Source organism: Panthera onca, chromosome F1 (genome assembly GCF_046562875.1).
Source record: "Panthera onca isolate mPanOnc1 chromosome F1, mPanOnc1 haplotype 2, whole genome shotgun sequence".
Taxonomy (NCBI): domain Eukaryota; kingdom Metazoa; phylum Chordata; class Mammalia; order Carnivora; family Felidae; genus Panthera; species Panthera onca.
The window spans coordinates 66389745-66414689 of NC_138355.1; the positions used below are offsets into that span (position 1 = coordinate 66389745).

The 24945-nt window shown below is 56.6% G+C and overlaps 4 protein-coding genes across 13 annotated transcripts; 1 reads left to right on the forward strand and 3 right to left on the reverse strand.

Moving 5' to 3' along the window:
* Positions 1–3083: 3083 nt before the first annotated feature.
* Positions 3084–8799, forward strand: B4GALT3 (beta-1,4-galactosyltransferase 3). Of its 5 annotated transcripts, none has more exons than XM_060644502.3 (9): positions 3123–3214; positions 3635–3820; positions 4019–4164; positions 4533–4807; positions 5333–5568; positions 6169–6359; positions 6489–6611; positions 7779–7883; positions 8014–8799. In XM_060644502.3, the coding sequence occupies exons 4-9, from the start codon at positions 4546–4548 to the stop codon at positions 8285–8287; spliced, it is 1191 nt and encodes a 396-aa protein (XP_060500485.1). In that variant the 5' UTR covers positions 3123–3214; positions 3635–3820; positions 4019–4164; positions 4533–4545; the 3' UTR covers positions 8288–8799. The 5 variants fall into 5 exon arrangements, with proteins under 5 accessions (XP_078297281.1, XP_060500486.1, XP_060500485.1 ...); XM_078441157.2 differs by having other exon boundaries at positions 4090–4164; XM_078441155.2 differs by lacking the exon at positions 3635–3820 and having other exon boundaries at positions 3084–3214.
* Positions 8800–8895: 96 nt separating this feature from the next.
* On the reverse strand, positions 8896–12635 carry PPOX (protoporphyrinogen oxidase). Of its 4 annotated transcripts, none has more exons than XM_078441151.2 (13): positions 12441–12635; positions 12154–12259; positions 11881–12015; positions 11635–11783; positions 11367–11499; positions 10919–11063; positions 10621–10811; positions 10103–10163; positions 9801–9919; positions 9610–9720; positions 9361–9510; positions 9197–9239; positions 8896–9113 (listed from the first exon to the last, which is right to left on the reverse strand). In XM_078441151.2, the coding sequence occupies exons 2-13, from the start codon at positions 12238–12240 to the stop codon at positions 8971–8973; spliced, it is 1467 nt and encodes a 488-aa protein (XP_078297277.1). In that variant the 5' UTR covers positions 12241–12259; positions 12441–12635; the 3' UTR covers positions 8896–8970. The 4 variants fall into 4 exon arrangements, with proteins under 4 accessions (XP_078297277.1, XP_078297278.1, XP_078297279.1 ...); XM_078441152.2 differs by having other exon boundaries at positions 11635–11750; positions 12441–12634; XM_078441153.2 differs by lacking the exon at positions 12154–12259 and having other exon boundaries at positions 11635–11766; positions 12441–12633.
* A 726-nt stretch (positions 12636–13361) lies between these two features.
* On the reverse strand, positions 13362–19498 carry USP21 (ubiquitin specific peptidase 21). Of its 3 annotated transcripts, none has more exons than XM_060644504.3 (13): positions 19289–19498; positions 17772–18467; positions 16969–17028; positions 16679–16799; positions 16359–16470; positions 16029–16184; positions 15450–15514; positions 15106–15209; positions 14838–14924; positions 14479–14557; positions 14130–14237; positions 13908–14022; positions 13362–13735 (listed from the first exon to the last, which is right to left on the reverse strand). In XM_060644504.3, the coding sequence occupies exons 2-13, from the start codon at positions 18444–18446 to the stop codon at positions 13645–13647; spliced, it is 1773 nt and encodes a 590-aa protein (XP_060500487.1). In that variant the 5' UTR covers positions 18447–18467; positions 19289–19498; the 3' UTR covers positions 13362–13644. The 3 variants fall into 3 exon arrangements, with proteins under 3 accessions (XP_060500487.1, XP_060500489.1, XP_060500488.1); XM_060644506.3 differs by having other exon boundaries at positions 18105–18467; positions 19289–19497; XM_060644505.3 differs by having other exon boundaries at positions 17844–18467; positions 19289–19497.
* Positions 19499–20113: 615 nt separating this feature from the next.
* UFC1 (ubiquitin-fold modifier conjugating enzyme 1) lies at positions 20114–23832 on the reverse strand. The gene is made up of 6 exons (XM_060644508.3): positions 23606–23832; positions 21762–21829; positions 21459–21522; positions 21087–21163; positions 20755–20845; positions 20114–20551 (listed from the first exon to the last, which is right to left on the reverse strand). Exons 1-6 carry the CDS (start codon positions 23726–23728, stop codon positions 20471–20473), a joined length of 504 nt encoding a protein of 167 aa, XP_060500491.1. The 5' UTR covers positions 23729–23832; the 3' UTR covers positions 20114–20470.
* Between the last annotated feature and the right edge of the window lie 1113 nt (positions 23833–24945).

The following is a 24945-nucleotide window of genomic DNA, read 5'->3' on the forward strand; positions in this document are numbered from 1 at the left end:
TCGGTTGACCATCTGGATGTCTTCTTTGGAGAAGTGTCTATTCACGTCTTTTGCCCATTTCTTCACCGGATTATTTGTTCTTCGGGTGTTGAGTTTGTTAAGTTCTTTATAGTTGTTGGATACTAACCCTTTATCTGATATGTTCTTTACAAATACCTTCTCCCATTCTGTCAGTTGCCTTTTAGTTTTGCTGAATTCTTTGCTGTGCAGAAGCTTTTTATTTTGATGAGGTCCCAATAGTTCATTTTTGCTTTTGTTTCCCTTGCCTCTAGAGACCTGTTGAGTCAGAAGTTGCTGCGGCCAAGGTCAAAGAGGTTTTTGCCTCTTTCTCCTCGAGGATTTTGATGGCTTCCTGTCTTACATCGAGGTCTTTCATCCACTTGGAGTTTATTTTTGTGTGTGGTGTAAGAAAGTGGTCCAGGTTCATTCTTCTGCATGTCGCCGTCCAGTTTTCCCAGCACCACTTGCTGAAGAGTCTGTCTTTATTCCATTGGATATTCTTTCCTGCTTTGTCAAAGATTAGTTGGCCATATGTTTGTGGGTCCATTTCTGGGTTCTCTATTCTGTTCCATTGATCTGAGTGTCTGTTTTGGTGCCAGTACCATACTGTCTTGATGATCACAGCTTTGTAATACAGCTTGAAGTCTGTATTATTATTATCTTTTAAGTTTATTTATTTATTTTGAAAGAGAGAGAGACTGTGCGAGCGGGGGAGGGGCAGAGAGGAGACAGAGAATTCCAAGCAGGCTCCGCACTGTTAGCATGGAGCCCGGCCCCCGGGCTGAAACTCACAAAACTTGGAGATCATGACCTGAGGCGAAAGCACGTGTCTGATCCTTAACCAACTGAGCTCCCAGAATTTATTCAGAACGTAGAAAGACAGGATACTGTGGTAGAAACCAGCAATATTAGAATTTACGTTTTCAGAGACATAGCATTTCTAGGTGATGATCAAGTCTGGAGTGTGGCCAGGGTGAAATGGAATAGAGGTGCAAGTTCTTGAAAATGAAGCTTGCGAATTAATGCAGGAGAACTGCAGCAGAAGGCAGGTGGAGATGTGGGATAGACGATGAAGTTCAGTTTTTCAAAAACTGAACACCATGGAGGAGTAGAGAGGCTCAGGGGAAGGGTCCTGTGAGTGAACCACATTTCCACTTTCTCTAGGAGTCTGTCTTTTCCACGACACCGTGAACTCCTTAAACAATCAGGGCTTTTATTCTGTTCCTACTTTGTGCTCAAAATTCAGATAGACTGAATATCTACTTCTGCTGGCATTGTTCCCTAGTTCACAGTATCACAAAACCCCTTAAGATGGGGTTCATTTTATAGATGAAACCTAGAAAGTGTATTGTTCAACATCACACAGCCAGGGTGTGTATGATCAAAAGCCGGTGATTCTGCTGAAACCCACCATTATCTCATTTTGAACCTCCCCAGGCATCTCCAGTTCATGAAGTCCCAAGTTTAACTGGTCATCTCTACTGTTTCGCCCAAACGTGCCTCTTCTAAGTTTTGTTTCTTACTGAATGATGCCACCATCCACCCAGCGGTCCACACGAGAAATCGGGGAGTCTTGGGGCGCCTGGGTGGCTCAGTCGGTTGAGCATGTGACTCTTGGTTTCAGCTCAGGTCGTGTGATCTCTCTCAAGATAAATAAATAAACTTAAAACAAAATTTAAAAAATACAGTTTTCAGAAAAAGGTAAAATGATGACGGTCATGCTGCTAAAGAAACAATTATTCTGACGACAATTGTTCAAATGGTAAGGAAGACTTTCTTCAGGACCATTGTGATACGTGTAAAGACTATCCCAGTCAGAGAGGTTGGGCTCCACTCTGAGTACAATAAGGACAAGGGGCTATTTAGAGCCAATGAGAAGTATGAGAGGGTCAGTGGATGGAAAATTACATCAAGGATAAGGAGATCCTGGCTAAACTGACTTAGCAGGGTTCTTGCTGAAAGTGGCTGGTGGTCCAAGGATGAGGCCTATTTGAAAAGAAACCTCAGAGGAGCCTGTCTGAAGTTTGGTTGAGGAGAGTCTTTGTCAATATCTAAATAAAAATGAACACGTGTGAAAGATGTTATTTAACTCACGAGGGAACTGGCAGATGGTATAGTTAGTTTAAAAGAAAATCTGAAGAAGAGACATTTACAGATCAAGAGTACAGAATTGAATATGAAAATGGAGGCAAAAACTGTTTGCTTGTTTGTTTGTTTTGTGTGATGTGGGGAATAGGGGGTTAATTGAACCCGATATCGGGACAAAATTTGCATGTCGGATCAGTTACCTACAGAGTTGTAAAATAGTTCCCATGGAAACAGAATCTCGTAAGGCAGCAGCGGGATCGTCACTTCTGGGAAGTGTTTCCCGAGTCTCTACGTGAGAATGGGTTGCAATTTCTGGGCAATCGTGTTTATCACACTATATTGTTTATATCCTTCCCTTCCTCCCGTACACGCTCATGAACTTTTTGAGGCAGACACCGTGACTTACTCCAAGTTTCCTGGCTCTGAACAGCAGCTTCTTAGGAACATAACATGCTAAGAGGGTAGTGGAAGCCGCAAGATAAACATATTGGGTACTAATGGAGCGTCCATTTTATTCTAATATCTGGGAAAACGCAGTTTTACATTGAAGCTGGCGCTTCCCTCTTCACTCAATGTTTCCTTGTTTTATTAACTAACCGTTTCTATTTCAAGGTCGCGGGACACCCTGGGGATACAAAAATGCGCCTGAGCAGTCGCAACGAGATACCCTGAGCAAGAAACAATTGTGAGACTAAGTGGCACTAAGTCGCAGGGGCACCACGGACACGCCGGGAAGAGGCTGGCCCGCCGTGACAGGTCTTGGGGCGCGCCAGAAACTGTCGCACTGGCCTCTGGGTCAGGCTCGGCCCGGCAAGAGAGCCCTGGTTGGAGCTGATGTCTTCCCAGTCTGAGGGGTGGGAAATGGCATCCGGGCCGGAGCGCGTCCAGGAAGGAGAGCCCCCCCGCCGGCTCTCGGAGCGCCCCAGCCCCGCCACCCTGCGCTCGGGCCTCTGTCGGCCTCTGTCCCCCTCTGTCTCGGGCGCCCCGCCCGCCAGGCCCCGCCCCGTGACGCCAGACCCCGCCCCGTGACGCCAAGCCCCGCCCCGCGGCGCCCGCTTCCAAGATGGCGGCGGCGATGCCCGCCAGGCAGTCGGGGTGGCGGTGAAGACGGGAAGCTGGAGAGCAGGTATGTGGGCTGGGGGTGATGGGGTGAGAGGCCCGGGAGAAAGGTTCGGGCGACTGGCGCGTTGAGAAGTTTTGGGCAAAGGCTGGAGACCAGCTTGAGCGGGGGTGGGGGGGGGGCGTCCCAGGTGGACGTTCGGACAGAGGCCGGTGGGCTCACGTTGCAAATGCAAGAGGAGGTTGGGGTGGGATGGGGGTGCGCGGAAAGAACCCGTCTGTGACCCTCTGCAGCGCGCTGGCCACGCCCCTTCGGTGAGCCAGGCCAGGTATCCCCGACAGGTTCTGCCCAGCCCTCCTTCTCCCTGCCTCACTTTTAGCCGTAACCCTCCTCCCCACCCCCGCTAGGACGGGGATGGGGTAGAAAAGGTAGAGGAGGCCACCCCCACCCTCCTGCCCGCCGCGCTCCGGGGCTGTTTGCTTGCAGCTCCCAGGTGGTCACGCTGCCTGCACCTGCGGAGCTAGCTCCCAGGCACGTGAAGAACGGAAAGGAGCCTGTTTCCTACTCCGCCCTTGGTCCTCCTGAGGCCACTCCACAATCCTGTCGTGACTGCCTCACCCCTTGGCGAAAATAATGGTTCCATTAGCTGCCTTGTCCCTACTCCCCAAACAGGTTGGTCCTGTTGGGGTGGGGTATGGTTAAGCAAGCGTGAACCGACACTCTAGGGCAGCCGGGGCAGAAGCCAGGGACCTACGATCTCTGGCTCCTCCCCTTGTCTTTCCAACCGCTTTCCCTCACTTCCCAGTTTCACCCTGATGTTGAGCTCTGCCCCTCTGGGTGGGTAGTTATCCTTGACCACTTGTGTTACAGCTGGCCCCAGGATCGCTGTTGGAGTGTTGGATGGAGCCCTTCTCTGTCCTCTGTGACATTTCCAATTTTAGATAATGCCTCACATCTCTGCCCCGCCGGGACCCCCCGAAGCTCCCATGACCCCGAAGAAGACAGCTTGAACCTAGGTGAGTCTTTCCCCCTCTAAAATTGGAAGGGAGGTTCTCCAGGGACTCCTGTGAAAGGGACATGGGACCTGAATGATGTAAGCATTCTTGGGGGTGGGGACCGAGAGTAGTTGGCTGAGTGGTTTGGGGAGGAGGTGGAGGAGAGTGAAACTTGGGCTGGAAATGGCAGGTGGTAGGGCTGCTGGCGGTTACATTCTGTTTCTTTTTCGTGCCTGACCGTTCACCTGTGTGCTCCCTTCTGCGACTTTGTTCTTTGTCTCTTCTTCCTCTTAACTCGCGTTGCCGCCTTCAATTCTTAACTGAGGATCTCTCTGCTGGCTTGCTCGTTGCCTGCCTGCCCCCCAGAACTCTCCTCTCTCCCTCCTCAGACCTCACCCCAGGATGTTGCGGAGGCTGCTGGAGCGGCCCTGCACACTGGCCCTGCTTGTGGGCTCCCAGCTGGCTGTCATGATGTACCTGTCCCTGGGGGGCTTCCGAAGCCTCAGTGCCCTATTTGGCCGAGAGCAGGGGCCGACATTTGACTATTCTCATCCCCATGATGTCTACAGTAACCTCAGTCACCTACCTGGGGCCCCTGTTGCCCCAGGGGGTCCTCCAGCTCCTCAAGGTCTGCCCTACTGTCCAGAACGATCTCCTCTCTTAGGTGAGTGCAGAAAGGACGAGGAAGTAAAGGGAAGGCCAAGGTGTGGGGACAGGGCTGGGGCGGCAGGAGTGGGCCTTGGAGGATGTTAAAGTACCCGAAAGGTGGGCTGAGGTTGACGTGGAGCCCATTCTGAATTTGGAATTAGATTGGGCTCCTGGGTTGAGCCACAGCTTTCCATCGCCTGGCCATTCTCGTGCTCTCCCTGCCTTGAGCTGGGAATTGCTTCCTTTGTAGATGAGCTCTGGTTTAGTTAGTTGCAAGTCCTGTGTTCTCCCATCTTCTAACGGTAGCCTCCGGCCCAGCGAGGCAGGAGAGAGGGAGCGTGAAAAGAGGCAGGCCGGGTGAAGAGCCTGCACCTTCCAGACTTTGTAAAGCTGTCCCAGTGACGGCTTGTGAGGTTTCTAACGAGCCCTTGGGAAAGCTGAGCCCCGGCAGCAGACTGCCAGGGCCAGAGGCGTTCCCAGGCCTGGGGGTCCTTTTCTTATTGCCCCTCGAATCCCTGACCTGGCCGTTCTCTCCCTACAGTGGGTCCTGTGTCCGTGTCCTTTAGCCCGGTGCCGTCACTGGCGGAGATTGTGGAGAGGAATCCCCGGGTGGAACCGGGGGGTCGGTACCGCCCCGCGGGGTGTGAGCCGCGCTCCCGAACCGCCATCATTGTGCCCCACCGTGCCCGGGAGCATCACCTGCGCCTGCTGCTCTACCACCTGCACCCCTTCCTGCAGCGCCAGCAGCTTGCCTACGGCATCTACGTCATCCACCAGGTACCCCGGCCCAGCCCCGCTCTCTCTGTGACGGAGCCTCAGGTCCCTGCCCGCCCCCCCCCCCCAATTCCCACGTAGTAGGTCCCCGGAACAGTGCTGAGGGGGTCGGACCGTCGAAGATGGGGAAACACGCAGCACTGCTCGGCCAGCTGGCTCGCCCCGTAACTCCTCCGCTTCTGTGCAGGGTGTTGTTCCCACGGTCTTCCGTGATTTCTTCCTTTGTTGAACTTGCAATGGTGCAAGTTTAGGACCGGCCAGACCTGGACTAAAGTTAGTTCTGCCATTTGTCCCACACGTGACCTTGAACACGTTTCTTAACCCCCTGAAATGAGGCAAAGAGTGAAAACTAATAGACACCTGTTTTCCGTGGCTATTGGTTGTCAGGATGAAAATGCTAGACAGCGGCATGTAAGTATCAGACACACGCTGATGCTCCACGAGTATTTGCTGAACGAAAAACGAAAGTTTGTCTTTCTCTCCATTCGGCTCGCCACCCTCCCTTCACCCGCCTTTGATCTCCCTCCTTTCATTTTTGTACTTGGGCCCCTCTTCTCCATGCTGCCTACAGACACGGTCTGGTTCTCCCCCATTACCTTCCAGGCCGGCAATGGGACCTTTAACAGGGCCAAGCTGCTGAACGTTGGGGTGCGGGAGGCCCTGCGTGACGAGGAATGGGACTGCCTGTTCCTGCACGACGTGGACCTGCTGCCCGAGAACGACCACAATCTGTATGTGTGTGACCCCCGGGGACCCCGGCACGTCGCTGTCGCCATGAACAAGTTCGGATACAGGTATAGAGGGCACGAGAGGGCGCGGGGAAGTAGGGAACCCCACCGTCCACTGGGAGGAGGGCCAAGGGGATGTGGGTGGGGATGTCTCCCCAAAAGACTTGTGGAATCCAGGCACCTTTCTCTCCCTAGCCTCCCGTACCCCCAGTACTTTGGAGGAGTCTCAGCGCTCACTCCTGACCAGTACCTGAAGATGAATGGCTTCCCCAATGAATACTGGGGCTGGGGCGGTGAGGATGACGACATTGCTACCAGGTCAGACTTCCTGCCCCCGCTCCCTCCCCTCACCCCCGCCTGGGGGCCTGTCCTCGGAGACCACCCACACCGGGCCCATTCTTCTCCCTTAGCTTTTTCAGTCCATCCGGGTCAGGCTTTGCGTGCCGGTCTCCATTCTGTCGTCCCCCGGTCTCCTAGATCCTGATGACTTATGTTTCTGGGAGAGACGATGAGATCAAGAGGCTACAGTATCACGGGATTCCTTCCAGAGTCGGAAGAGGGCCTAGCGATACTGCAGTCCTGCCTGCCGCCAGGCTTGCATCCAGACCACTTCCGGTGGGGCAGGGGAGGAGGGGCTCTGCTCCATACCGCCCAGAACCACTTTGTTGGTTGGAGTCCGTGTCGCTGGCACGGTGCCAGCTCATTTTTAACCTGTGAAACGTTTTGACCTTCAGCCTCAGCTGACCCAGTTTCCCATCTGTGGCGTGAGGATTTGGGCTTGCTGTGCTAGACCCATTGCGTCCCCTCCCCCCTTGGCCCCTCCGGGACCAGCTCTCTGAATTCTTGTCCTCTGTATGTGTGTGAAGGACCCAGCAGTTTCTAAACGTACGTGTGCTTCCAGTACCTTCCCAGGCCATCTTCAGGTCTTGCTTCTGTGTGTCCCAGATGGGGTTTGTTTCTTTCCAGGTCCTGATTATTTGGTTCCGTTCTTTTCCTAATGACGGGGACAGGTGGAGGGGTCGGGGTGAGGGAGTTGAGGCAGCTCGGCCGCCATTCTAGATGAGAGTTGCTGAGCTTGGGTCCGCGACTCTCGGTCTTGCCCTGTCCTTTTGATCAGATGGCTCCTCTCCCTGCCCTTCCTGGACTGCCAGGGCGCTTCCCGTTAGCCACTCAGAGAGCAAAGGTGGGACGTGCGAACCCACCTCTGCCCGTTGTTTAACGAGGCCCCAGGGTTTGGATGCGCTGGCACCAGCCCCAGGCTTTGGATACATCCAGCTTCTGCGTTCTCTCGTGCCACTTCCTTCTTTCTCTTTGACTTTCTCTCTCCTTCCAGTACGTGGCACTTTTTTGCCTAACCGGTGAGAGTGGCTCTCTGTGTACAGAAACACGTAATCGCTTCCTTGCTGGCCGGACGTAGCTCCTGTTGGCCTGTCAGGAGCTTTCCTCCACTCCGGATCCTCCACGGTGCCCTCACTTTTCCCATAGGGTACGTCTGGCTGGAATGAAGATCTCGCGGCCCCCGACATCCGTGGGGCACTATAAGATGGTGAAGCACCGAGGAGACAAGGGAAATGAGGAAAACCCCCACAGGTAGGGAGGACTGCCCGCGAATGGTGACTGGGCCCTCAGGGTTCTGCATCCCAGCCAGGAAACGCCTAGAGGTCCCTAAGTCCCCGGCTGTTTCTCTCTGGGCCTTAGTTCTCCAACCTCTGACCCTCAGATTTGACCTCCTGGTCCGTACCCAGAATTCTTGGACACAAGATGGGATGAACTCACTGACATACCGACTGCTGGCTCGAGAGCTGGGCCCTCTCTATACCAACATCACAGCAGACATTGGAACTGACCCTCGGGGTCCCCGGACTCCCTCTGGGCCCCGTTACCCACCTGGTTCCTCCCAGGCCTTCCGCCAAGAGATGCTGCAGCGCCGGCCCCCAGCCAGGCCTGGCCCTCTGCCTACTGCCAACCACACAGCCCCCCAGGGCTCACACTGACCACTCCTTCCTGCCCACCTCAATCATGAAACCGAATCCGAGGGGTCGTGTTCTCCCCGCCCTCGGCTCCTCACTGCTCTCAGAGGGGACGTGGGGGAACTGAACTCCAGTGCTGGGCTGGAGGCAAGGGCCTCTCCTCACTGCTGGACTGGAGCTGGGCTCCTTTAGACCTGGGGGTCCCTCTTTCTAGGGTCACCTGCCAGGGCTTATGACTGTGAATCCTTGATGTCATGATTTTATGTGATGACTCCTGAGAGTCCCCGGCCCCAGGGGTAAGAGCAGGGCTGGACCCCAAGTCCCTTCCTCTTCCAGGAGAGAAGAGTGATCCGGCTTTTCCTGGGACCTCTGTGAATATTTATTCTATTTATGGTTCCGAGGAAGTAACGTTTGGTGAAGGAAACCCCTCCCTGGGTACTTTTCTGCCAGTGCTGGAGTAGCTTCCTCTTCTGGACCTGGCGCAGGGGGCTGGGATTTTGATATATTTTCTAATAAAGGACTTTGTCTTGCCTCTGCTCCTGCTTGCTGCATCCCAGGCACCTCGTGCCTATCTTTGCGACCTCCCCCCCTGCCGCCTCGTGCCTGTAGGTGACAGAACAACCAGATCCGGCCAAGCTCCAGCAACTTTTATTTTCGTGGGTCAAGAACTGCCACCAGCGGGGCCAGGAGGAGGTGGGAGTTGGGGATCAGCTGTTCGGTTCCGAGCCCAGGACCCGGGCTGCTGCCTGGCGTCCGCTCTCTATACAGTCGTTGACGGCAACCCCCTCGTAGGAGGCTCCGGCCAGAGTCAAGGGCAGCCTCTGAGAAGCCAAGAAGTGCGTAGCTGCCTCTGGAAAGAAAGGATGAAAGGACGGTTAGAGCTGGGGGTCTGGTCTCCTTGCCCTCCTCAGCACACTCGCTCTCCCAACTCACCCAGTTTTTGCCAGTGGCCTAGTGTATACTGGGGGATGCAGTTCTGGGGAGAGAAGAGGGGATACGGGGAAATTTTTGCTGCTGATGTCCAGGCCCAGGTAGACGGTGACAAATGCACCGCTTCCTGCCTTCGGTGGGAGTCGAGGAGCGTTTGCTCAACTCACCTTGTGTAGATGGACCAAGCAGTGGCTGGGTGGCTCTTTCAGTCCTAACTGGGTGGCAGCTGCTTCCTGGGCCTGTTGTTGGAGCAGCTCCTGAGATAAGACGGCGCCCCTGGCTTCCAGCGTCTGTAACCAGGACCCTCCCAGCATCACCTAGGGAGAGGATATGGCACTGAGCAGCCTGGCCTGACCTGCGCTGGGCACGGAGGAGCCCTCTGGAAACCCCCGCTAAGCAAAGCTGTCGCTTCTCACGGTCACTCGGAGGCCAGGGGGGCTTCCGTCCTGCTCAGGGAAAGCAACTGAGTCATACACGATTCCCAGGACGCCCGGGTCTTCTGAGGATGGCACCAAATGTCCGAATCCCTGGGGCGAGGAGAAGACCGGGTCAGGAAGGAGAGGTTCCGGTTGAGCCCACGCCTCTCGTTCCTCTGTGTCACGGCTACCTGCACGGGCAGACGGGCTCCTCGGTACTGCAGGTTCACCACAGCCACAGACACCGCAGTGATGGCGCTCAGGGCCCGGGCCAGAGGCGCAGCCTCCGCAGGGAGCAGCTTGCCAAGCACTGGGGGGGAGAGCAGGCGGGGGCCCGCGTCAGGAGGCCTGCCCACCAGTCTCGCCCGCCCTCCCCGGGGTTGGACCCCCCACAGGGATGGCCGGTTCAGGGGCGCAGGATGGTCCCGTGGGTCCCGGAAGCTGAACTTTGCCTCACTCCCGCCGGGGAAGGGGACGGTGGCTACCTCGTTACCTGAAGCCGGAACAGCACTGATAACATGGTCAGCATCCAGACTGCTGTCCCCTAGAGACACCTGACGGGACGAAAACATTTGAGGGACAGACAGAATGGGAGCGTTGCCCCACTTTCCTAGGCACCAAACGGGCAGGAGAGACTGAGTGCTGAGCCAGGATGAAGAGACTGTGCGATCAGCACAGAACCCCCGCCCCCTCCCCCCCCCCCCCCTCCCAGTTACTCCAGGAAGCAGACCAGACAAGCCAGCGTGGCCTCTCTGAGATTCGTAATGGAGCTGGGCTGGCCCTTCCCCTACCTAAGCCACTTACAAGCACTACTTCTGTCTAGAGTTGGATCAGGCAGATCTCGGAGGAAGGTCTACAAATAAAGTCTAAGACCCCGGGGTAGCCCGTACTTAAACAGCATCTAGGAAAACCATGAATAACTAGTCTGGCCCACCCCGGCCTGGTTAAAACATAGAGGCAAAGATGGAAACTCTAATTAGACACACATTCCACACCAGGGGCCTCTCCTACCTTCCAGCGCCTGTCTGCCTGGAGGCTGAGCCCACAGACGGGCTGGCCTCTGAGAATACGGACTCCTCTACTAGTCAGGTGGGTGTTAAGGGCTTGGGGCAACGTTTCCAGCCCTCCTCGGAGGGACCACTGGCTCCAGCGCTCGGCTCGGGCCTGGCTAATGAGTGCGGAGTCTGGCTGCGGGCTCTGCCCTGCACAGGGGGAGGCAGGGAAGAATCATTAAAACAGCACCCTCGCCTCCAGTCCCTTACTCTGGCGGTCCTTAATATCTTCACCCCTTGAACCAATCCCCACTCACCTGCTCCCAGCAGCAGCCCCAGTAAAACGGAACGATGGGTTTGCTCGGCTTGGAAGAGACTGGGAAAGCAGGACCTGACGCTGAGCTCTCGGCTGTTGCCTGCAAACACTCCTCGGCAGAGGCTGTCCATGGCTAGAGACGCCACCTTAAGGGTGAGACCAGGATTGAGAGGCCAAGGAAGAAGCCGCACAGCCTACTTCCCGCTGGCCCTGCTAGGTAGGGAACAGGGGTGGGGTAGGGTTTCGGTTGGGAAGCAGTCCCGCTGTAGCAAAAGAATGGGAAGCAACGGAGAGCATCCACTCCCGACTGTTCTGAGGACTACTGGATGTGAAGAGAAGGGGGCGTCCCTAAGCCCTACAGAAGAGCCCCCCTAGGTGGCAGGTATGAGTGGAGGGCTCTGCAGCTGGTTAGGAGGGGAGGGATTTCGGGGCCTCTGGGGCCACGTTACCTCGGGTCCAAGGCGGCGCTGGGCAAAACTGTGCACAGTCTCATCAGGGTCTTTGCCCCTGGGCGCGGTCAACTCCCTCAGCCCAGCCCAAAACAGAGGTTTGGAGAAGGGCGGTGAAGGGCGGAAGAGCCCCCTGCACTGAGGAAGGCATAGTCATTTCCATTCATCTGGCTCCTCTTGCCGGGAGGGCTGACAGACTGGGAGATGCAGTGGTGGAAGGGGTGAAAGCCAGGCGGGCAGGGGTGCAGTAAGGAGGTGACGGCGTTACCTGAGGCCCGAGGGCAGCGCATGCAGGGCGCCACCTACATACAGGAACCTGTTCTTGGCAGCTGGGTGGTCTCCCCGGACAGGCAACACTTCTGAGTCCAAGCCAAGCTCAGAAACCTGCTCTCCACACATCCTCAGGAAGAGGAGAAACTAAGGAAAGGACTGGCCCACCAATGCTCCCTCCCAAGCCTGTCCTCTAGTGAAGGGCCCTCCGCAAGCCCTCCTAGGCATTCCGTAGCCTTCTCACCAGGAGCAGGGTCCGGGCCCCCAGGGCTCCCGCCGGCCGAATTCCTCGAGGTCCAAGTTCAAAGATAGCACCACCTGGCCCTCGGACTGAGCGGATCCAGCCTCCCAGACGCTCGCTGGCCTCCACCAGGACCACCTGGGGACAAGAGGGCGGCACGGCCTACATAGCCTCGGGGTAAATGGTCTGCAGGGGAAGAGGGCAGCGCACTCCCTTTTGCTGGAAACGGGAGGAGGGTATTAAAGCAGCCTCCCTCTGGCACGACGGGGCACTCACCTTGGGGGGACAGGGGGCCCGGCTCAGGTGGTAACTGGCGGCCAAGCCGCTGATGCCTCCTCCCAGCACGACCACGGTCCGGCCCATTAGGAAGCCTGGGCGTAGCCTGGGTAGGGGGCGCGGTGGGGGAGGGGGATCGGACAGGCTGACGGGGCTGCACCTGCTCTGCGGAAGCCCCCCAGGTTCCACGTTCCACCCCCGGTCCGGGCCACTGCTCCAGGGGAAACCCGCAGAGCCCGCGGACGGGGTGGGGCCGGTGAGGTCCCCGCCCAGGGCCCAGGACCCACCCGCGAGAGGGCCGAGGGAGCTGGAGGGAGAGGTCTCCGGGTTCCCCGGCCGGCGCCCGGCGTGGAGGCGGATAAGGACCCCGCCCGCGCTATCTGCCCGCGCAGGGTTCGTGGCGCCGTGAGGGGCCCCAGGCCCGCGGCTCGGACGCCGCCGCTCCGGCCGCCCCCTTCGGGCCCTCCGACTCCGCGTCCACTCCCTCCCGCCTCCGGATTGGCGGGCCCTGGGAGGCCCCGGATCACGCCCACCAATGAGAGCACAGAGCCGGAGGTGGCTTCCCCCCCCCCCCCTCCGCCCCTGCCCCGCCCCGCGGAGGCCGGCCCTGCGTGAGGCTGCGGCGCCGGGCGGCGGTTAACTGCTTAGGTGCCAGTTGGAGAGGGCGGTCGGCCGGGCCCTGCCCTCCCCGGGGGCTGCGGCGGCGAGGACTGGAGCCCGGTCAGCGGGCCCCGGCTCAGGCGTCCCAGGCCCGGCGACGGTGACAGCCCAGAGGCGGGGGGGATGGGAGAGAGGCGAGCGTTGGGTGCAGGGAGAGCGGACAGGGACACGGGCCGCTCCGTGGGGAGGAGGCTCCGTAAACAGCTCCTTGATGTTAGCAACAGCCCGGGCCTACGGGAGCCGGGGCCGCCCGGCAACGCGCCCCGTGTTTGTCAACAGGGGTCCTCGGGTGCCTCGCCCTCGAGGGGCAGCCCCGTTCCGGGCAGAAGACGGCGCCCCGAGCTTGCACTGGCTTCCCCGTAGCTTCACGAGTCGCAGGTGTGCCTTCCCTCTTTGCCCCCACGTTGGCCCCCGCGTGTCCGGGTCCGGCACCCCCACCTCCGCCCGAGAGCGCCCCCGTCTGTCCAGAGAGGGAACTGGGTCCCAGGGGGACTCCCGTTCCGCCGGTTCTCTTATCTGCCCCCTAAGCGCAAATACAGAGAAGGACATCACTTTTTCTTAATAAATTTATTCACAAAAAGTGAGGTTGTAGAGGGTCTGGGGGCTGTACACGGGCAGGGACCTGGGCAGCTCTGTACATGGGGCTGGGAGACGAGGGAGCCTCCAGGTGGAAGGGTACTTCTTAATAAAAAAAATAACGGGAGCTACAACCACCGCCTCCCCCCTCCCCGATTAAAAAGACACAAAAATAGACGTCTCTGAGGTAAATGGGGAGCCTGGGGCTTAAGGGTGTTGAAAGGGCGTCACAGGTGCCAGGGCGTAAAGGGGGTGTCACAGGCACCGGGGTGGCTCCTGCATCAGTTGGTAGAACAGCACGTAGCCCTCACTGGACGCCACCTGGTTTTCACTGACAGGGGAGACACTGGGAGGAGGATGAGAGGGGACGGGGCTTGTGACGGCTCCCGGGTCTTCCCTCCTCCCCGCAAGATCAACCTGGGGCATCTAGGAAGAGCGCCCCGCCCTTCTGGGGCTTCACACGGGGGACAGGGGAGCAGCGGTGGGGATGGGGCAGGAATGGGGGGGGCGGGTCTCACCGAGAATCATTGTAGACGTGCCAGCCAGTCTGGCACCGGCACAGGGCCGTGTAGTGGCCGTAGTGGACGCTGCCCGAGTGGTTGCAAAGGGCATACAGCTGATAGATGGGGCTTCCTGTCGGGCGAGAGTCGACCACATTCCAGGGCCAGAGCTGGGCCCGCTCCCGCCCGCTCTCCCTCCCCTTCAGAGGAGCTCTTCAGGACCTTCCCTTCCAGACTTACCGGCTTTGTCACTGGCAAAGTCCCCTAGGCTCAGTCGCTGCAGCGGGAAGTCTACACCTACTGAACTTTTCTTGATGGAGCCTCGGGAGGCAGAGAATCGATTAAGATCTAAGCCCTAGTTAAGGAGCATGTGCGGGGGGGGGGGGGGGGGGGGGGGGGAGGGGGGGCGCAGAGGGCATTTGAAGGGGACTGAATGCTGTCCCCTCCCCTCCGGGAGCAGGGCAGGAAAAGGCGGAGTGGCAGGCTTTTCCTAAGGAAAACTCAATTGCCAAACGTCCAGCCTGGGCAGACATGGAAAACGAGGGGGGCCAACCGGACGGGACAAATAAGAATCTGAAGATCAGGATACGGAGCACGAGGATTCGGGGGAATCTTTGTACTGTCAACTTTTTGGTACTTCGTGTTTTCTGCCGACATCGATCACACACCTGAATGAATGTCAGATAACGTCATGTTAACGTGCTCCGCCCCTCAGCCGGCTTTTCTGACACCTTAACTCACAAATTTACCACGCTTCCCATTACTCCCTTCTCCTCGGGGCCACTCCCCTGCGCCCTAGGATTCCTAGGCCGTATCTGAGAGCCCGACACAAACCCAGACACACAAATATTACGCCCGTATCAAAGCATCATGCGACCCCTTTTACTCAGACGGGCCCCCTCCCCAGGCCTCCCACCCTTACTGTATCCCTTGTGGAACCCCACATACTGGAGCATTCTCTGACTCCAGCTCTTCTTCCTTGGTGAAAAGGTTGAAACAATCCCGCAGAGATACCTTGCCCCCGGCAAATCCTTTCTGGGGGGGGGGGGGAACAGGAATGAAAGGTCAGCATGTTCTGGATGTGCTTCTCCAACTCGTCTCCATCAACCCAGGCTTCAGTGCTTCCCACAGGGCTCCCTCCCACGCTCTGGGGGTGGGGAGGGACGGGTCACAGAACCCATGTCCCATCCAACCCTGGAATCCTCCGGACTCCCACCTTGGGGATGGGCAGGGACAGGTCACAAAAAACCTCGAAGGTCGTGGAGCGATACCCACAGGCCTGGCACTTGAGACAACTTTTCAACTGGCCCACAAACAGGTCTAGACAGAAGCGAAGAGGCGGGACAGACAGTCATTCCGGGATGCCAGAGGTGCTCCCTTGGCCCCTCCTCTCTTCCCACCCCTCTTCCTGACCCTTCTTTTCCTAACCCCCTCGCCCCCTCGTCCGCATTTTCACCCTCTAGTCTCGCTGCCACACCCCTTCATGGTATCAGTCTTTCTCCCAAGCCTGCACCCCTCCCCCACGCTGATTTGCCCGCGTGGCTTTGCCCGGTTCCGTACCCACAATCTTGCTGTCTTCTCGCTCCAGGTAACGCTTCCACATTAGGTTGGCTCGGTCATCGTCACTACCACAGGTCAAGGGAAGCGAGGAGCACCCATGAGACGGCGGGGACACCGGGGCGGCCCCCCAACACCACGGAAACGACTCACGCAGCCCTGCACCCCACCCACCCCCAGCTCCTTCTCTACATTTCAAAGAAGCGTCAAAGGAGTAGGTCAAAGGAGTAACGCTTCAGAAGGCTCAGAGGGCTTTCCGGGGAAATCCAAGGTGAGGGAAAAGAAGGGAATAAGGAAGGACAGGGAAAGAACAGCTGTCTTCACCTGGCTTGAAACTCTTTAGGTCCCTGGTTGTAAATTATCCCCTCTGCCTCAACCCCGGGCCATCCCAGCACTGCCCTCTGCCTCCAGCCGTACCCTTGGCCTCCCTCCCTCCTCCGACCTCTGCGCTGCTTCTCCAACCAGCTTCCGGGCTAAGCGGTTCCCTGGACCCTACATCCTCCATCCGGACTAGCCCAGTTCTGTGTGGGGTGAAGGCTGCCAAGCGTGTACGGGAAGGTGAAGGAGGGAGAGTGACCTCACCTCAGCTCTGGTTCTTCTAGCAGAGCCCCCCCGCGGCGGGGCTGAGAGGCAGCCGCACCACTGGCCAAGATGGGTGCAGCCCGGCGGCCTCGTCGGTTGATTTCGAGGTGCAGCCGCTCCATGAGGAGCTTCAGGAACTCTTGGGCATCCTGCTGGCTGCGGCCAGAAACAGGGTGTGGGCCACCGACCCCCACCTGGTCCCCAGACACGACCCCCCACCCGCACGTCGGTCCCCACTTCTCGGATGAAGGACATCCGAGGGCCCAGGACAACGCGGCCAGGGCCCCTGCTCGGCCCAGAGAGGAGCCTCCTCCCCTCCGGCTCTCCCACCTGTATCCAGAGAAGGAGGGAACGTATTTCTGGAAGACAGCTCGGAATCGGGTGGGATTCACAGCTTCACAGGAGTCAGGATGCCACAGGGCACCGATCACATCCGCAAAGGCTGTCGGGGCAGGCGTGGGGAGACCGAGGTTAGTGACTAGAAGAGGCGGGCCAGGGGTGGCTCAGAGGGCGGAGAACCACCTCTAGGGAAGCAGGCAGCAGGAAAAACAGATGGCCAGATGCAACGGTCAGGGCCACCGTGCCTGGCAGGCGGACCCAGAGGTCGGGGAGAGGACCCGGAAAGGGGGGAGCAAGAGGTGTTGCCCTACCTTCAGTGAGCTCTTGCGCTCGACCCCCTCCAGGCACCTCTTGCCGGAAGTCCCTCCGCAGACAGAAGTCCCGAAGAGGCCGAGTGCTGCTCAAACACTGTAGCACTGCATTCAGGAAGCACTGGGAGGCGCGAGAGACACGGCCATCATTGCTGCAGACCACTGACCTGACGCCTAGAAGGGCTTCAGTGCGCTCCTTCCCCACCTCCCCCAGGTCGGCCCCCCGCCACCCCCAGCCCGCACCATTTCTCATTCCCGATAGGGAGGAAGGACAGGAGGCTGGCTCTCACCGTGTTCCCCAGGTTTCGCAGGCCAACGTGACCAGAGCCCAGGAGCAGTGTGTGATGAGCCTGGAAGGTCAGAGTGGAGTCAGCGGTTTCCCATCTATCCCGCCCAGCACTCCGACCTTTCAACAGCATGCTGCCCACCGCTTCCCCACCCCTGCACTGCACCCCCAAGCTCCACCCTCTTTCCCCCACCGGGTACTGGGGGCTCCCCTACCTCACTGGCCGTGAGCATGTAAGCCCATCGCAGCTGAGCGCAGCACGGACTCGGCCAGGGCTGTCCCACCTGCTCCCCACTTACTCGCCTGCCCAGCTGGCCGGCGCTGCAGCTCCTGGGGCAGCTCCCCAAGCACGGGCATGGCTGCCCAGCCGCTCCCCATGCCCACCTTGCTTCCCCCAAGGCCCCACTCCCGCCCCCCGGGGCCCCTTCCTGAGCCCTCTCCTGATGGATACAACTGCAGTCAACCTAGCTCACTTAGCTTGGGAAATGGACAACCACCCTAACTCAGATGCTCTGAGCCCGCCTCTCTTCAGCTCCAGAGATTAATTAGGCCCAGGCAGCATCCTAGGAGAGAAGGGGAAGCAAGGGAGAGTAAGGGCCCGGGGACCGGGGACGCGGAGAAGAATTCCAACTGGTTGGGTTAATTCTCTGGGGACTGAAACGGCACACCGTGCTGGGGACTCACAGACAACCCCGAAAAAAAGGTCTGCGAGGCTCGAGGGTACTTAAGTGAGGGAGAGGAGAGTCCCAGCTGCTGCACTGAGGGACTGGGAAAGGAACTCGGGGAAAAGAGGGAAAGGAAAGCCACCTGATGGCAAGAAAGCTGGAGGCACAGAGGAGCACGGGCACGGAAGGCCACGGGTGCCGGACAAGTCCTCACCATTTTGTCATCGGAGTAGAAAGACTCAGAGGGCCGGGCCGATATGACGTGAAAGGAGCCATGGGAAGTAGGGGGCTCCGTCCGTATACTGAGCAAGGTTGGGGGACCGGGAAAGCCCCCGAGGCGGCGGAGAGAAGCGCTGCGTCTCAAAGCCGGTGGCTCAGGCCGGAGCGCCAGGCGGCTCAGAGCAGCCCCGAGCTCCCCAGCGCCACGGTGCCCTCCCAGGGCAATCCCCATAGGCCGCAAGTCCCCACTGCTCACAGACTTGGAACGGGCTAGGTTGGTCCTGGAAGGGAGAGGCAGAGCCACGGTGGTCGGGGGTGGTGAGCCAGGCAGGGGAACTCCATGATCTGCCCGAAGGGGTCCTCTGGGACGAGGGCCTGAGGTCCGACCCCGTCCCAGCTCCAGTTTCTTGAGCCGTTCCTCAGGGGGCCCCGGCCGGGGAGGCAGAGGTCTTAACATGGGGTTCGGCCCGGGGGCTGGGTTTCGGCGCTCCTTGCTTCGGGCCCGTGGGGCAAATGGTAGCTTGGATCCCACTCGGGGCTGGACATTAACAGGTGGCTCTCGGGTCCGGCCCAGGCGGTGCTCAGAGGCCTGGGGCATTGTGGACACCACAGGCTGGACCTGGGAGGAGAAGAGAGGGTCAGTATTTGCATGTGGAGGGAGGCGGGAACCTAGGTTACCACACTAGCTTCTACATACTCCACAGGCAGGTACCCCGTCTGTCACGTCAGTCACTGTATCCCCAGCACCTGGCATCGTATTGGGCACAAAGTAAATACTCGGTATCCGTTGAGTAAGGGAATGAATGACAGCAGCCCCCCCGCGTTGGCTCTTTCTGTATTCCCCGTCCCCTTCCTGCAGAACACAGCTTGACTGAAAAGCCCAGGACAGTCTCTATCTCGGCGGTCTTTATGATCTAAACGCTCATGACGAGGGCCCCCATACCCGGCTAGTCAACGGGAGGTGCCCTGGGTCACTTGGAACCTCTGGACAAACGAGGGTGTGGATGTAAGGAAAACAGCCCCAAAGACAGCGTCCCACCCTCAAACCCCTGCCTGCCCTCCGGGCTGCACTGAAGCGGACTAAACGGGTGCCTTGCGAATCACTCCCTCCCCCACGTCTGAGCTGCAACGAGGTGTTTGGGGCTCAGGGGCAGTGGCGGGGAGGGAGGTCGAACGAGACCCTCATCTCCGCACCTCTCCCACCACGGCAGGGCTTCAGCCGGGTCCGCCCCCCTCGAGGGCAGAAAGGCCGAGGCCGCTGATTGGCTACGGGGTCCGGCGGCGTAGTCCCTGCGGTCCACGGATGCTGTCCCTCCAGCCCGGATCCCCCAGGCCTGCTGGGCCCCCCGCGCCCTGCCTTTGTGGAGGGCGTCCTTTCGGGTCTGGAGCGGTCTTCCCGCGGCCCCCCCCTCCCCCACGCCATAGCGCCCCGGCCCGTACCTGTCCCCCGGTGAGGCGACGGGGGAGGCCAGCCGGGGCCAAGCCCCAGCTCAGGGCCACCCCCTACTACCCCCGTGCAGCCCCCCCGAGGGCCGGGCTGCAGCTTTCGCTGCAGCTGTTGCCCAGATCTCTCCCGCCGCAGGGGCCGCCGCCATCTTTGTTGGTCCCGCCCGGCCACCGGCCACCGGCTTCACCGCCTCTCACGGCGCCTGCGCACCGACACTCGGAATCCACCCACCTCCTTCCTCGGCGCCTGCGTGAACCCGCCCCCTTGGCTCCGCCGCCGACACCATGGAAACGCAGCCAACTTTAGGACCGCCGGTTCCCAGATCTGCTTTGAATGGTTTTTAAACCGTCTCTCCAAAGCAAGTCCCTGCAGCCATAGGGTCCTGTGACCATAGGGATGAAGATCCGAGGGTCGTAGTATGGCCCCCAGGCTTGCAGACAGATCCTTGCCGGGGAGTCCGGGTGCCAGTGTGGGAAGCTGCGATGCTTGGGTCCGGCCCTCAGACCGGTGGAGAAGCATCCGGCACTCCACACAGGGATGGGAAGATCCCTGGAGGGCGGGGAATGCTGGTCCTGCAAAACCATTCCTCAAGCATCTTGCAGACCAAAGCAGTAGGCACCCCGCTAAAGGACACCAGCAGATCTCTGCAAGCAGATCTCAGCAGGAGGGAGAGCAGTCAAGATTTCCCTTCATTTCCCAGCTCCTCACCACAGCACCCCCCATCTTCCCCTCCCTCCACACTAAGGTCGTTGTACATGTGCCTTGGGTCTCAGCCGGCTCACCGTCTCTTCACAGTCACCAAAGAGAACGACGGGTCATCAGAGGAAGCAGCTTTTATTGATGAGTTATCTCCAGAGACCAAAAAGACTATGCACCCACTTTCCAGCCTGCTTCCCATCCTTCCTGGATCTCACATTGTTCCACCTGGGGAAGGGATATGAATTGCCTTGGTTTTCCAAAGCCCCCGTCTTTCCCCTCCCTGTGTAGCCTTAGAAATTCAGTGGTGATTGTGTTGTTTATTTTTTTCAGCAACGCCTGATGCGGCTACTTAGTAACAATTATGGGTGGAGGGGCTTGGGGGGGAAGCAGGTGGATGAGTAGGAGTGAGGCACAGAAACAGGAACAGAACATAGCCCGTCAAAGGTCCCTCTGTCCTGCCTCAGTGGCTTGATCCTTCATTGGTTGCATTTCTCTTTATGCTGAATCACGCCCTTCTGAATCAGATCGGGGATTTCCACTGCCAGCCATGGACCCAGCTGCAACACAAGGGAGACCCTGTGAGATTACTACCACCGAGTCAGTGCCTCTTGTCCCATCAGAAGCTCCTTCCTAGACAGATTTTTATGAGCATGCCCACGGAAAACACTGTTATTCCCTGTTTACTCTCAGTTACTTTTCTTACATTGCTCAGTGCCTAATTCCTCTCCCTCCCCTAATATGCCAAATATCCCAAACTTACCCCCAGAGCCATGAGATGAGCGAGTCCAAACTTGGGCACGTTCCTGGCCCACAAAGGCTTAAAGTGATCAGTCAGGCATATTTTGCCACCCCTATGAGAGGGACAGGAGGAAGAAGGTGTTGACATGCAAGGTTTACCATAAAGCATAGCAGCCTCTTGGAAGCACAAGATGATAGCCAGTGATCAGAATTAGGCACAAGGTTAGCTGAGTACTTTGCCCAGGTGCGGTAGAGGGGAGCGTGGAGGCCTTCTAGGCGCTAGGACAATTGTTGTCTCCCAGAGGTCTTCCCTAAGGCCTCTTAGACCTTTTCCCGTCTCCTTTTGAGTCCTACCTGTACATCTTTGCTGTTTTTCCATCCAGTTCAGGGACTGCAATTTCTGGAGCAGTAGTGGGGTATGTGATAGGAATCTGGAGGAAATATAAGGCCTGAATGACACAAGCATCGGGATAGAAAGGAACTAATCTAATCACACGTATCTCTTGGTTGAACTGAAATGTGCGACAAACCCCCCAAGCAGCATGCCGACGCAGGGATGCTGGACATGGAGAGGAGTAGCTGTCCTCTCTGCTTGCTCCAATCCTTAGCGTTTCCCTCCCATTTTGAAAGTTTTCTCTGGTTTCTCCAAGAAAGGTTAGCTTGTTAACAGCCACCTAATCCCTCCCCTTCCACTAACTTCCGTATTTCCCATTCCATCAGACTTACGTCAAACTCAATGTCAAACTCATATTTGAGCAGGTCATGGATGTACCAGCATTTTCCAAACCACCTGTAACAAAGACCAAACCTCAGTCCAATCTGCCCATTCTTCTCATGCTCAAATAACATCTTCTTGGCTTAGGTGATCAGCTTGGGAGACTCATGGGATGGGAACTGGGGCACTCTGGACTGTGGGCGGGAGGCAGCTAACAGGAGGCAGGGAAGACCTGGCAGTGGGCTCTGGGACATTAAAGTGCTCAAGCCACGTAAGATTCCCACCCCCCCAAACGACCAAGAGGGTCTGCCTACCGAGTCCCTTCCTTGTTGGACTCCAGTCGGAACCAATCATTGTCGGCATTCTTGTTGTTCTCCACGTACTAAAAGCAGAGAATGAGGTCTTTGAGGAGGGAGTTGAGACCAAGGGCAGTCCTCTTCCCTCAACAGAAAAGTGTGTGGTTACTTTCTTAGTGTGTACCCAACTTTTTTTTTTTTTTAAAGCTCATTTATTTTGAGAGAGCATGCACAGAAGTGGGGGAGGAGGAGAGATAAAGGTAGAGAGAGAGAGAGAGAGAGAGAGAGAGAGAGAGAGAATCCCAAGCAGGCTCCTTGCCAACAGCGCAGAGCCTGACTCGGACTGCATCCCATGAATCATGAGATCGTGACCTGAGTCAGAAGCTTAGCCAACTGAACCACCCAGGTGCCCCTGTAAGTTGAAACTTTTACTTTCCCTTCACAGGCACCTCAAACTCAGCATTTCCCCCTGGTCCTTCAGACTATTTCTTCACTGCACCAATTTCAATGACCGCATTCACTCAGTCATGCAAGCCAAACCCTGGGAATCATCCTTGACCTTCCCTCTCCTCTCCTCTCCCCAGACCTTCACGATGTCCTGCTGATTTTACCCTTTGAAGGTTCTTCAAATCTACCTCTTCTCTCTATCCTAACTATACCTATCCAGTTTAGATCATCACCTTTCTTTCGCCTGGATTAATGACAGCCTCCTAAATTTGCTTCCTCCCTTCAATCTCATCTCTTTCAATTCCATTTTCCTCTCCACTGCCATTGTGATTGACCTAACCCCAATCTGACCATGCTATCCCTCAGCTTAAAATACTGTAAAGGGTATCCCAGTGCCTACAACAGAAATTTCAAGAGCTCAAGCCGATCTCTCAAGCCTTGTCTACCATTCCCCGCCATACACTTGATGCTTTAGCAACTCTGAACTGCTTCCATTTCTGTTTCTTCATAGGCATCGTGCCCTTTCTAGCTTCTATGCTTTTGCTCATGCTGTTTCTTTTCCCGTCAACATCTTTCTCTTATCCTCATGTTGATCAGATTATGTTTACCCTTTCAGGCTCAGCTCAAGCACTGCCTCTTCGAGGAAGCCCTCCCGGACAAGACCCAAGCTGGATTAGGTATCTCACCTTCTGCTCTCAAAACATCCTAGCAATCTTTCCCTCCCCCTCTCCCGCCCCTTAACGAGTTGTAAGGATTTGTTTCTACCCATCTCAGCAGGCTCCGGCTTATTCGGCTTTGGATCCCGTTCCTAGGTGCTAGGTGTACAATAAATGTGGTGTTTTTTGTTGTTGTTGTTGTTGTTGTTGTTGTTGTTTTTAGCGAATAAAGTGCTGCTGCCCTTTGAAACAGAGGTCACGGCAAGGAAGACAAACTTTCTTCCTTTTCCACGAAGGGAGATGAGCCGGGAAGATAGCTCATTCCTGACTGTGAGCTTCACTCCTCAACTCTTGGCAACTAACGCCTGAATTTTCAGCCTTAGCCTGTGCCTCCCTCAGGAAGAGTGAAGGAAGGAGCAGAGCGACGAGCCAGGGACTTGGAGCCCCAGGGATCCCTTTTGACCGCCTCCCCTCCATCCAGGACAGCAAACACCTGGAGCCAGAGGGACACGTCACCTTCCGGGGAGGCGTATCCCTAAAACAACTGCTGCTTTGGCCCCGCCTGGGCTCCCAAACTGAGTTTCCTTTGCCCCCTCCCATACCCTCCTAAGCCCCCCAGCCCCACAATCGTCCAGTTTCTCTGAATTTGGGACTTCAACTTTATAACCGGAAGCGGCTTCCACACGGAGCGTATTCCCAAGGACACCCGATTACCCGCAACCCTTCGGCGACGCGGCCGGCCGCAGAAGCACAACTAACCCGGATAAGAGACTGATATTCCTCTTTGAGTCGCTGCACCCACAACTCACGATCTCGAGGTCCGGCGTTAGTCTTCAGCACCGGGATCTCAGACACCACACGCCGGGTAGCCTCGTCCGCCATCTTGGACGAGGGCGCCAGAGAAACGCGGAAGTGGTACTGCCTGCAGTTTACACTCAGGGGGCCGCCATCTTTACTGTGGGAAGATGGGCTGTTTGTTGGGCTGCCTTCGGGCTTCTTTGAGTGCGGTCTTTATTTTCTTGTAACGAAGACAAATTCGTCACCTGGTCACTTGCTTGTGGGTGCAACGGAAAAAAGAGAACGTAACGGATTGCTTCTTAATATGGTACCTATTATCTAAAAACCCCGCAGATTGCTCAAAGGGTGACTTCCGCTCATGCTCAGAGAAGGAGTTTCAGAAAACTCGGCCGCCTTCCCAAACTTGGGAGAGTTGTTAGAATTTCAGGCTGGTGTAGGCACTGTGCGGGGCACTGTCTTCCTGAAACGCGCTGTTCACGTGTTTGGATAAGCTTCCTTAGCTTCCATGTAGTTCGGTTCAGGTAGCAGGGGCAAAGCAGTCATCCAACAGAAGGATATTGATCTCGTGATAATGATTGGAAACCATGGGGAATCAAAGTATACACACCCTCGGTCCTGAAGAATTAACACAATCGAATTAGAGAATTCTTAGTAAGTTCCCAAGCAGTTTAAAGATCGCAGGAAAACTTGCCTTAGTCTAGCCTAGACATTTTTTAATCTGGATTTAAATCACCCAGGAAGGATTCTGGTGCATGGCACACAGTAGGTATGTGGTCATACTTTTGCAGAATTTTGTATCTTCCTGTTGGCTTTTCAACCCACACACAATTTTGGCTTTAATTTACATATCATGTTTACTCCCTTAATCAGCCTGTGGCAGTAACTTTGAATCAGATTCGTCAAATTCTATCGTCCATTTACAAAGCTATATCTTAATTATAAGCATGCTATATCTTCATTTCTAATGGCTGTAACTTCCAGTACAATGTTGAATAAAAGTTTTGAGGGCATACATCCCTGTCTTGTTGTGATTTTAGGAGGAAAAGCATTGGCTTTTTTCGTTATGATGTTAGCTGTAGGCTCTTCATAGATGGTCCTTTATCAGGTTAAGAAAGTTCCCTTCTTATTGTGGTGTTGAGGGTTTTTTATCATGAATGGATGTTGGATTTTTTCCAAATGCTTTTTTTGTATGTGTTCATTAGGATGATAATGTGGTTTTTGTCTTTTATTAGCATGCCATATATTTCTTTCTTAAAAAAAAAAATTACGTATTGGATAAAGCTAAGGCAAAGCCTTGCAAT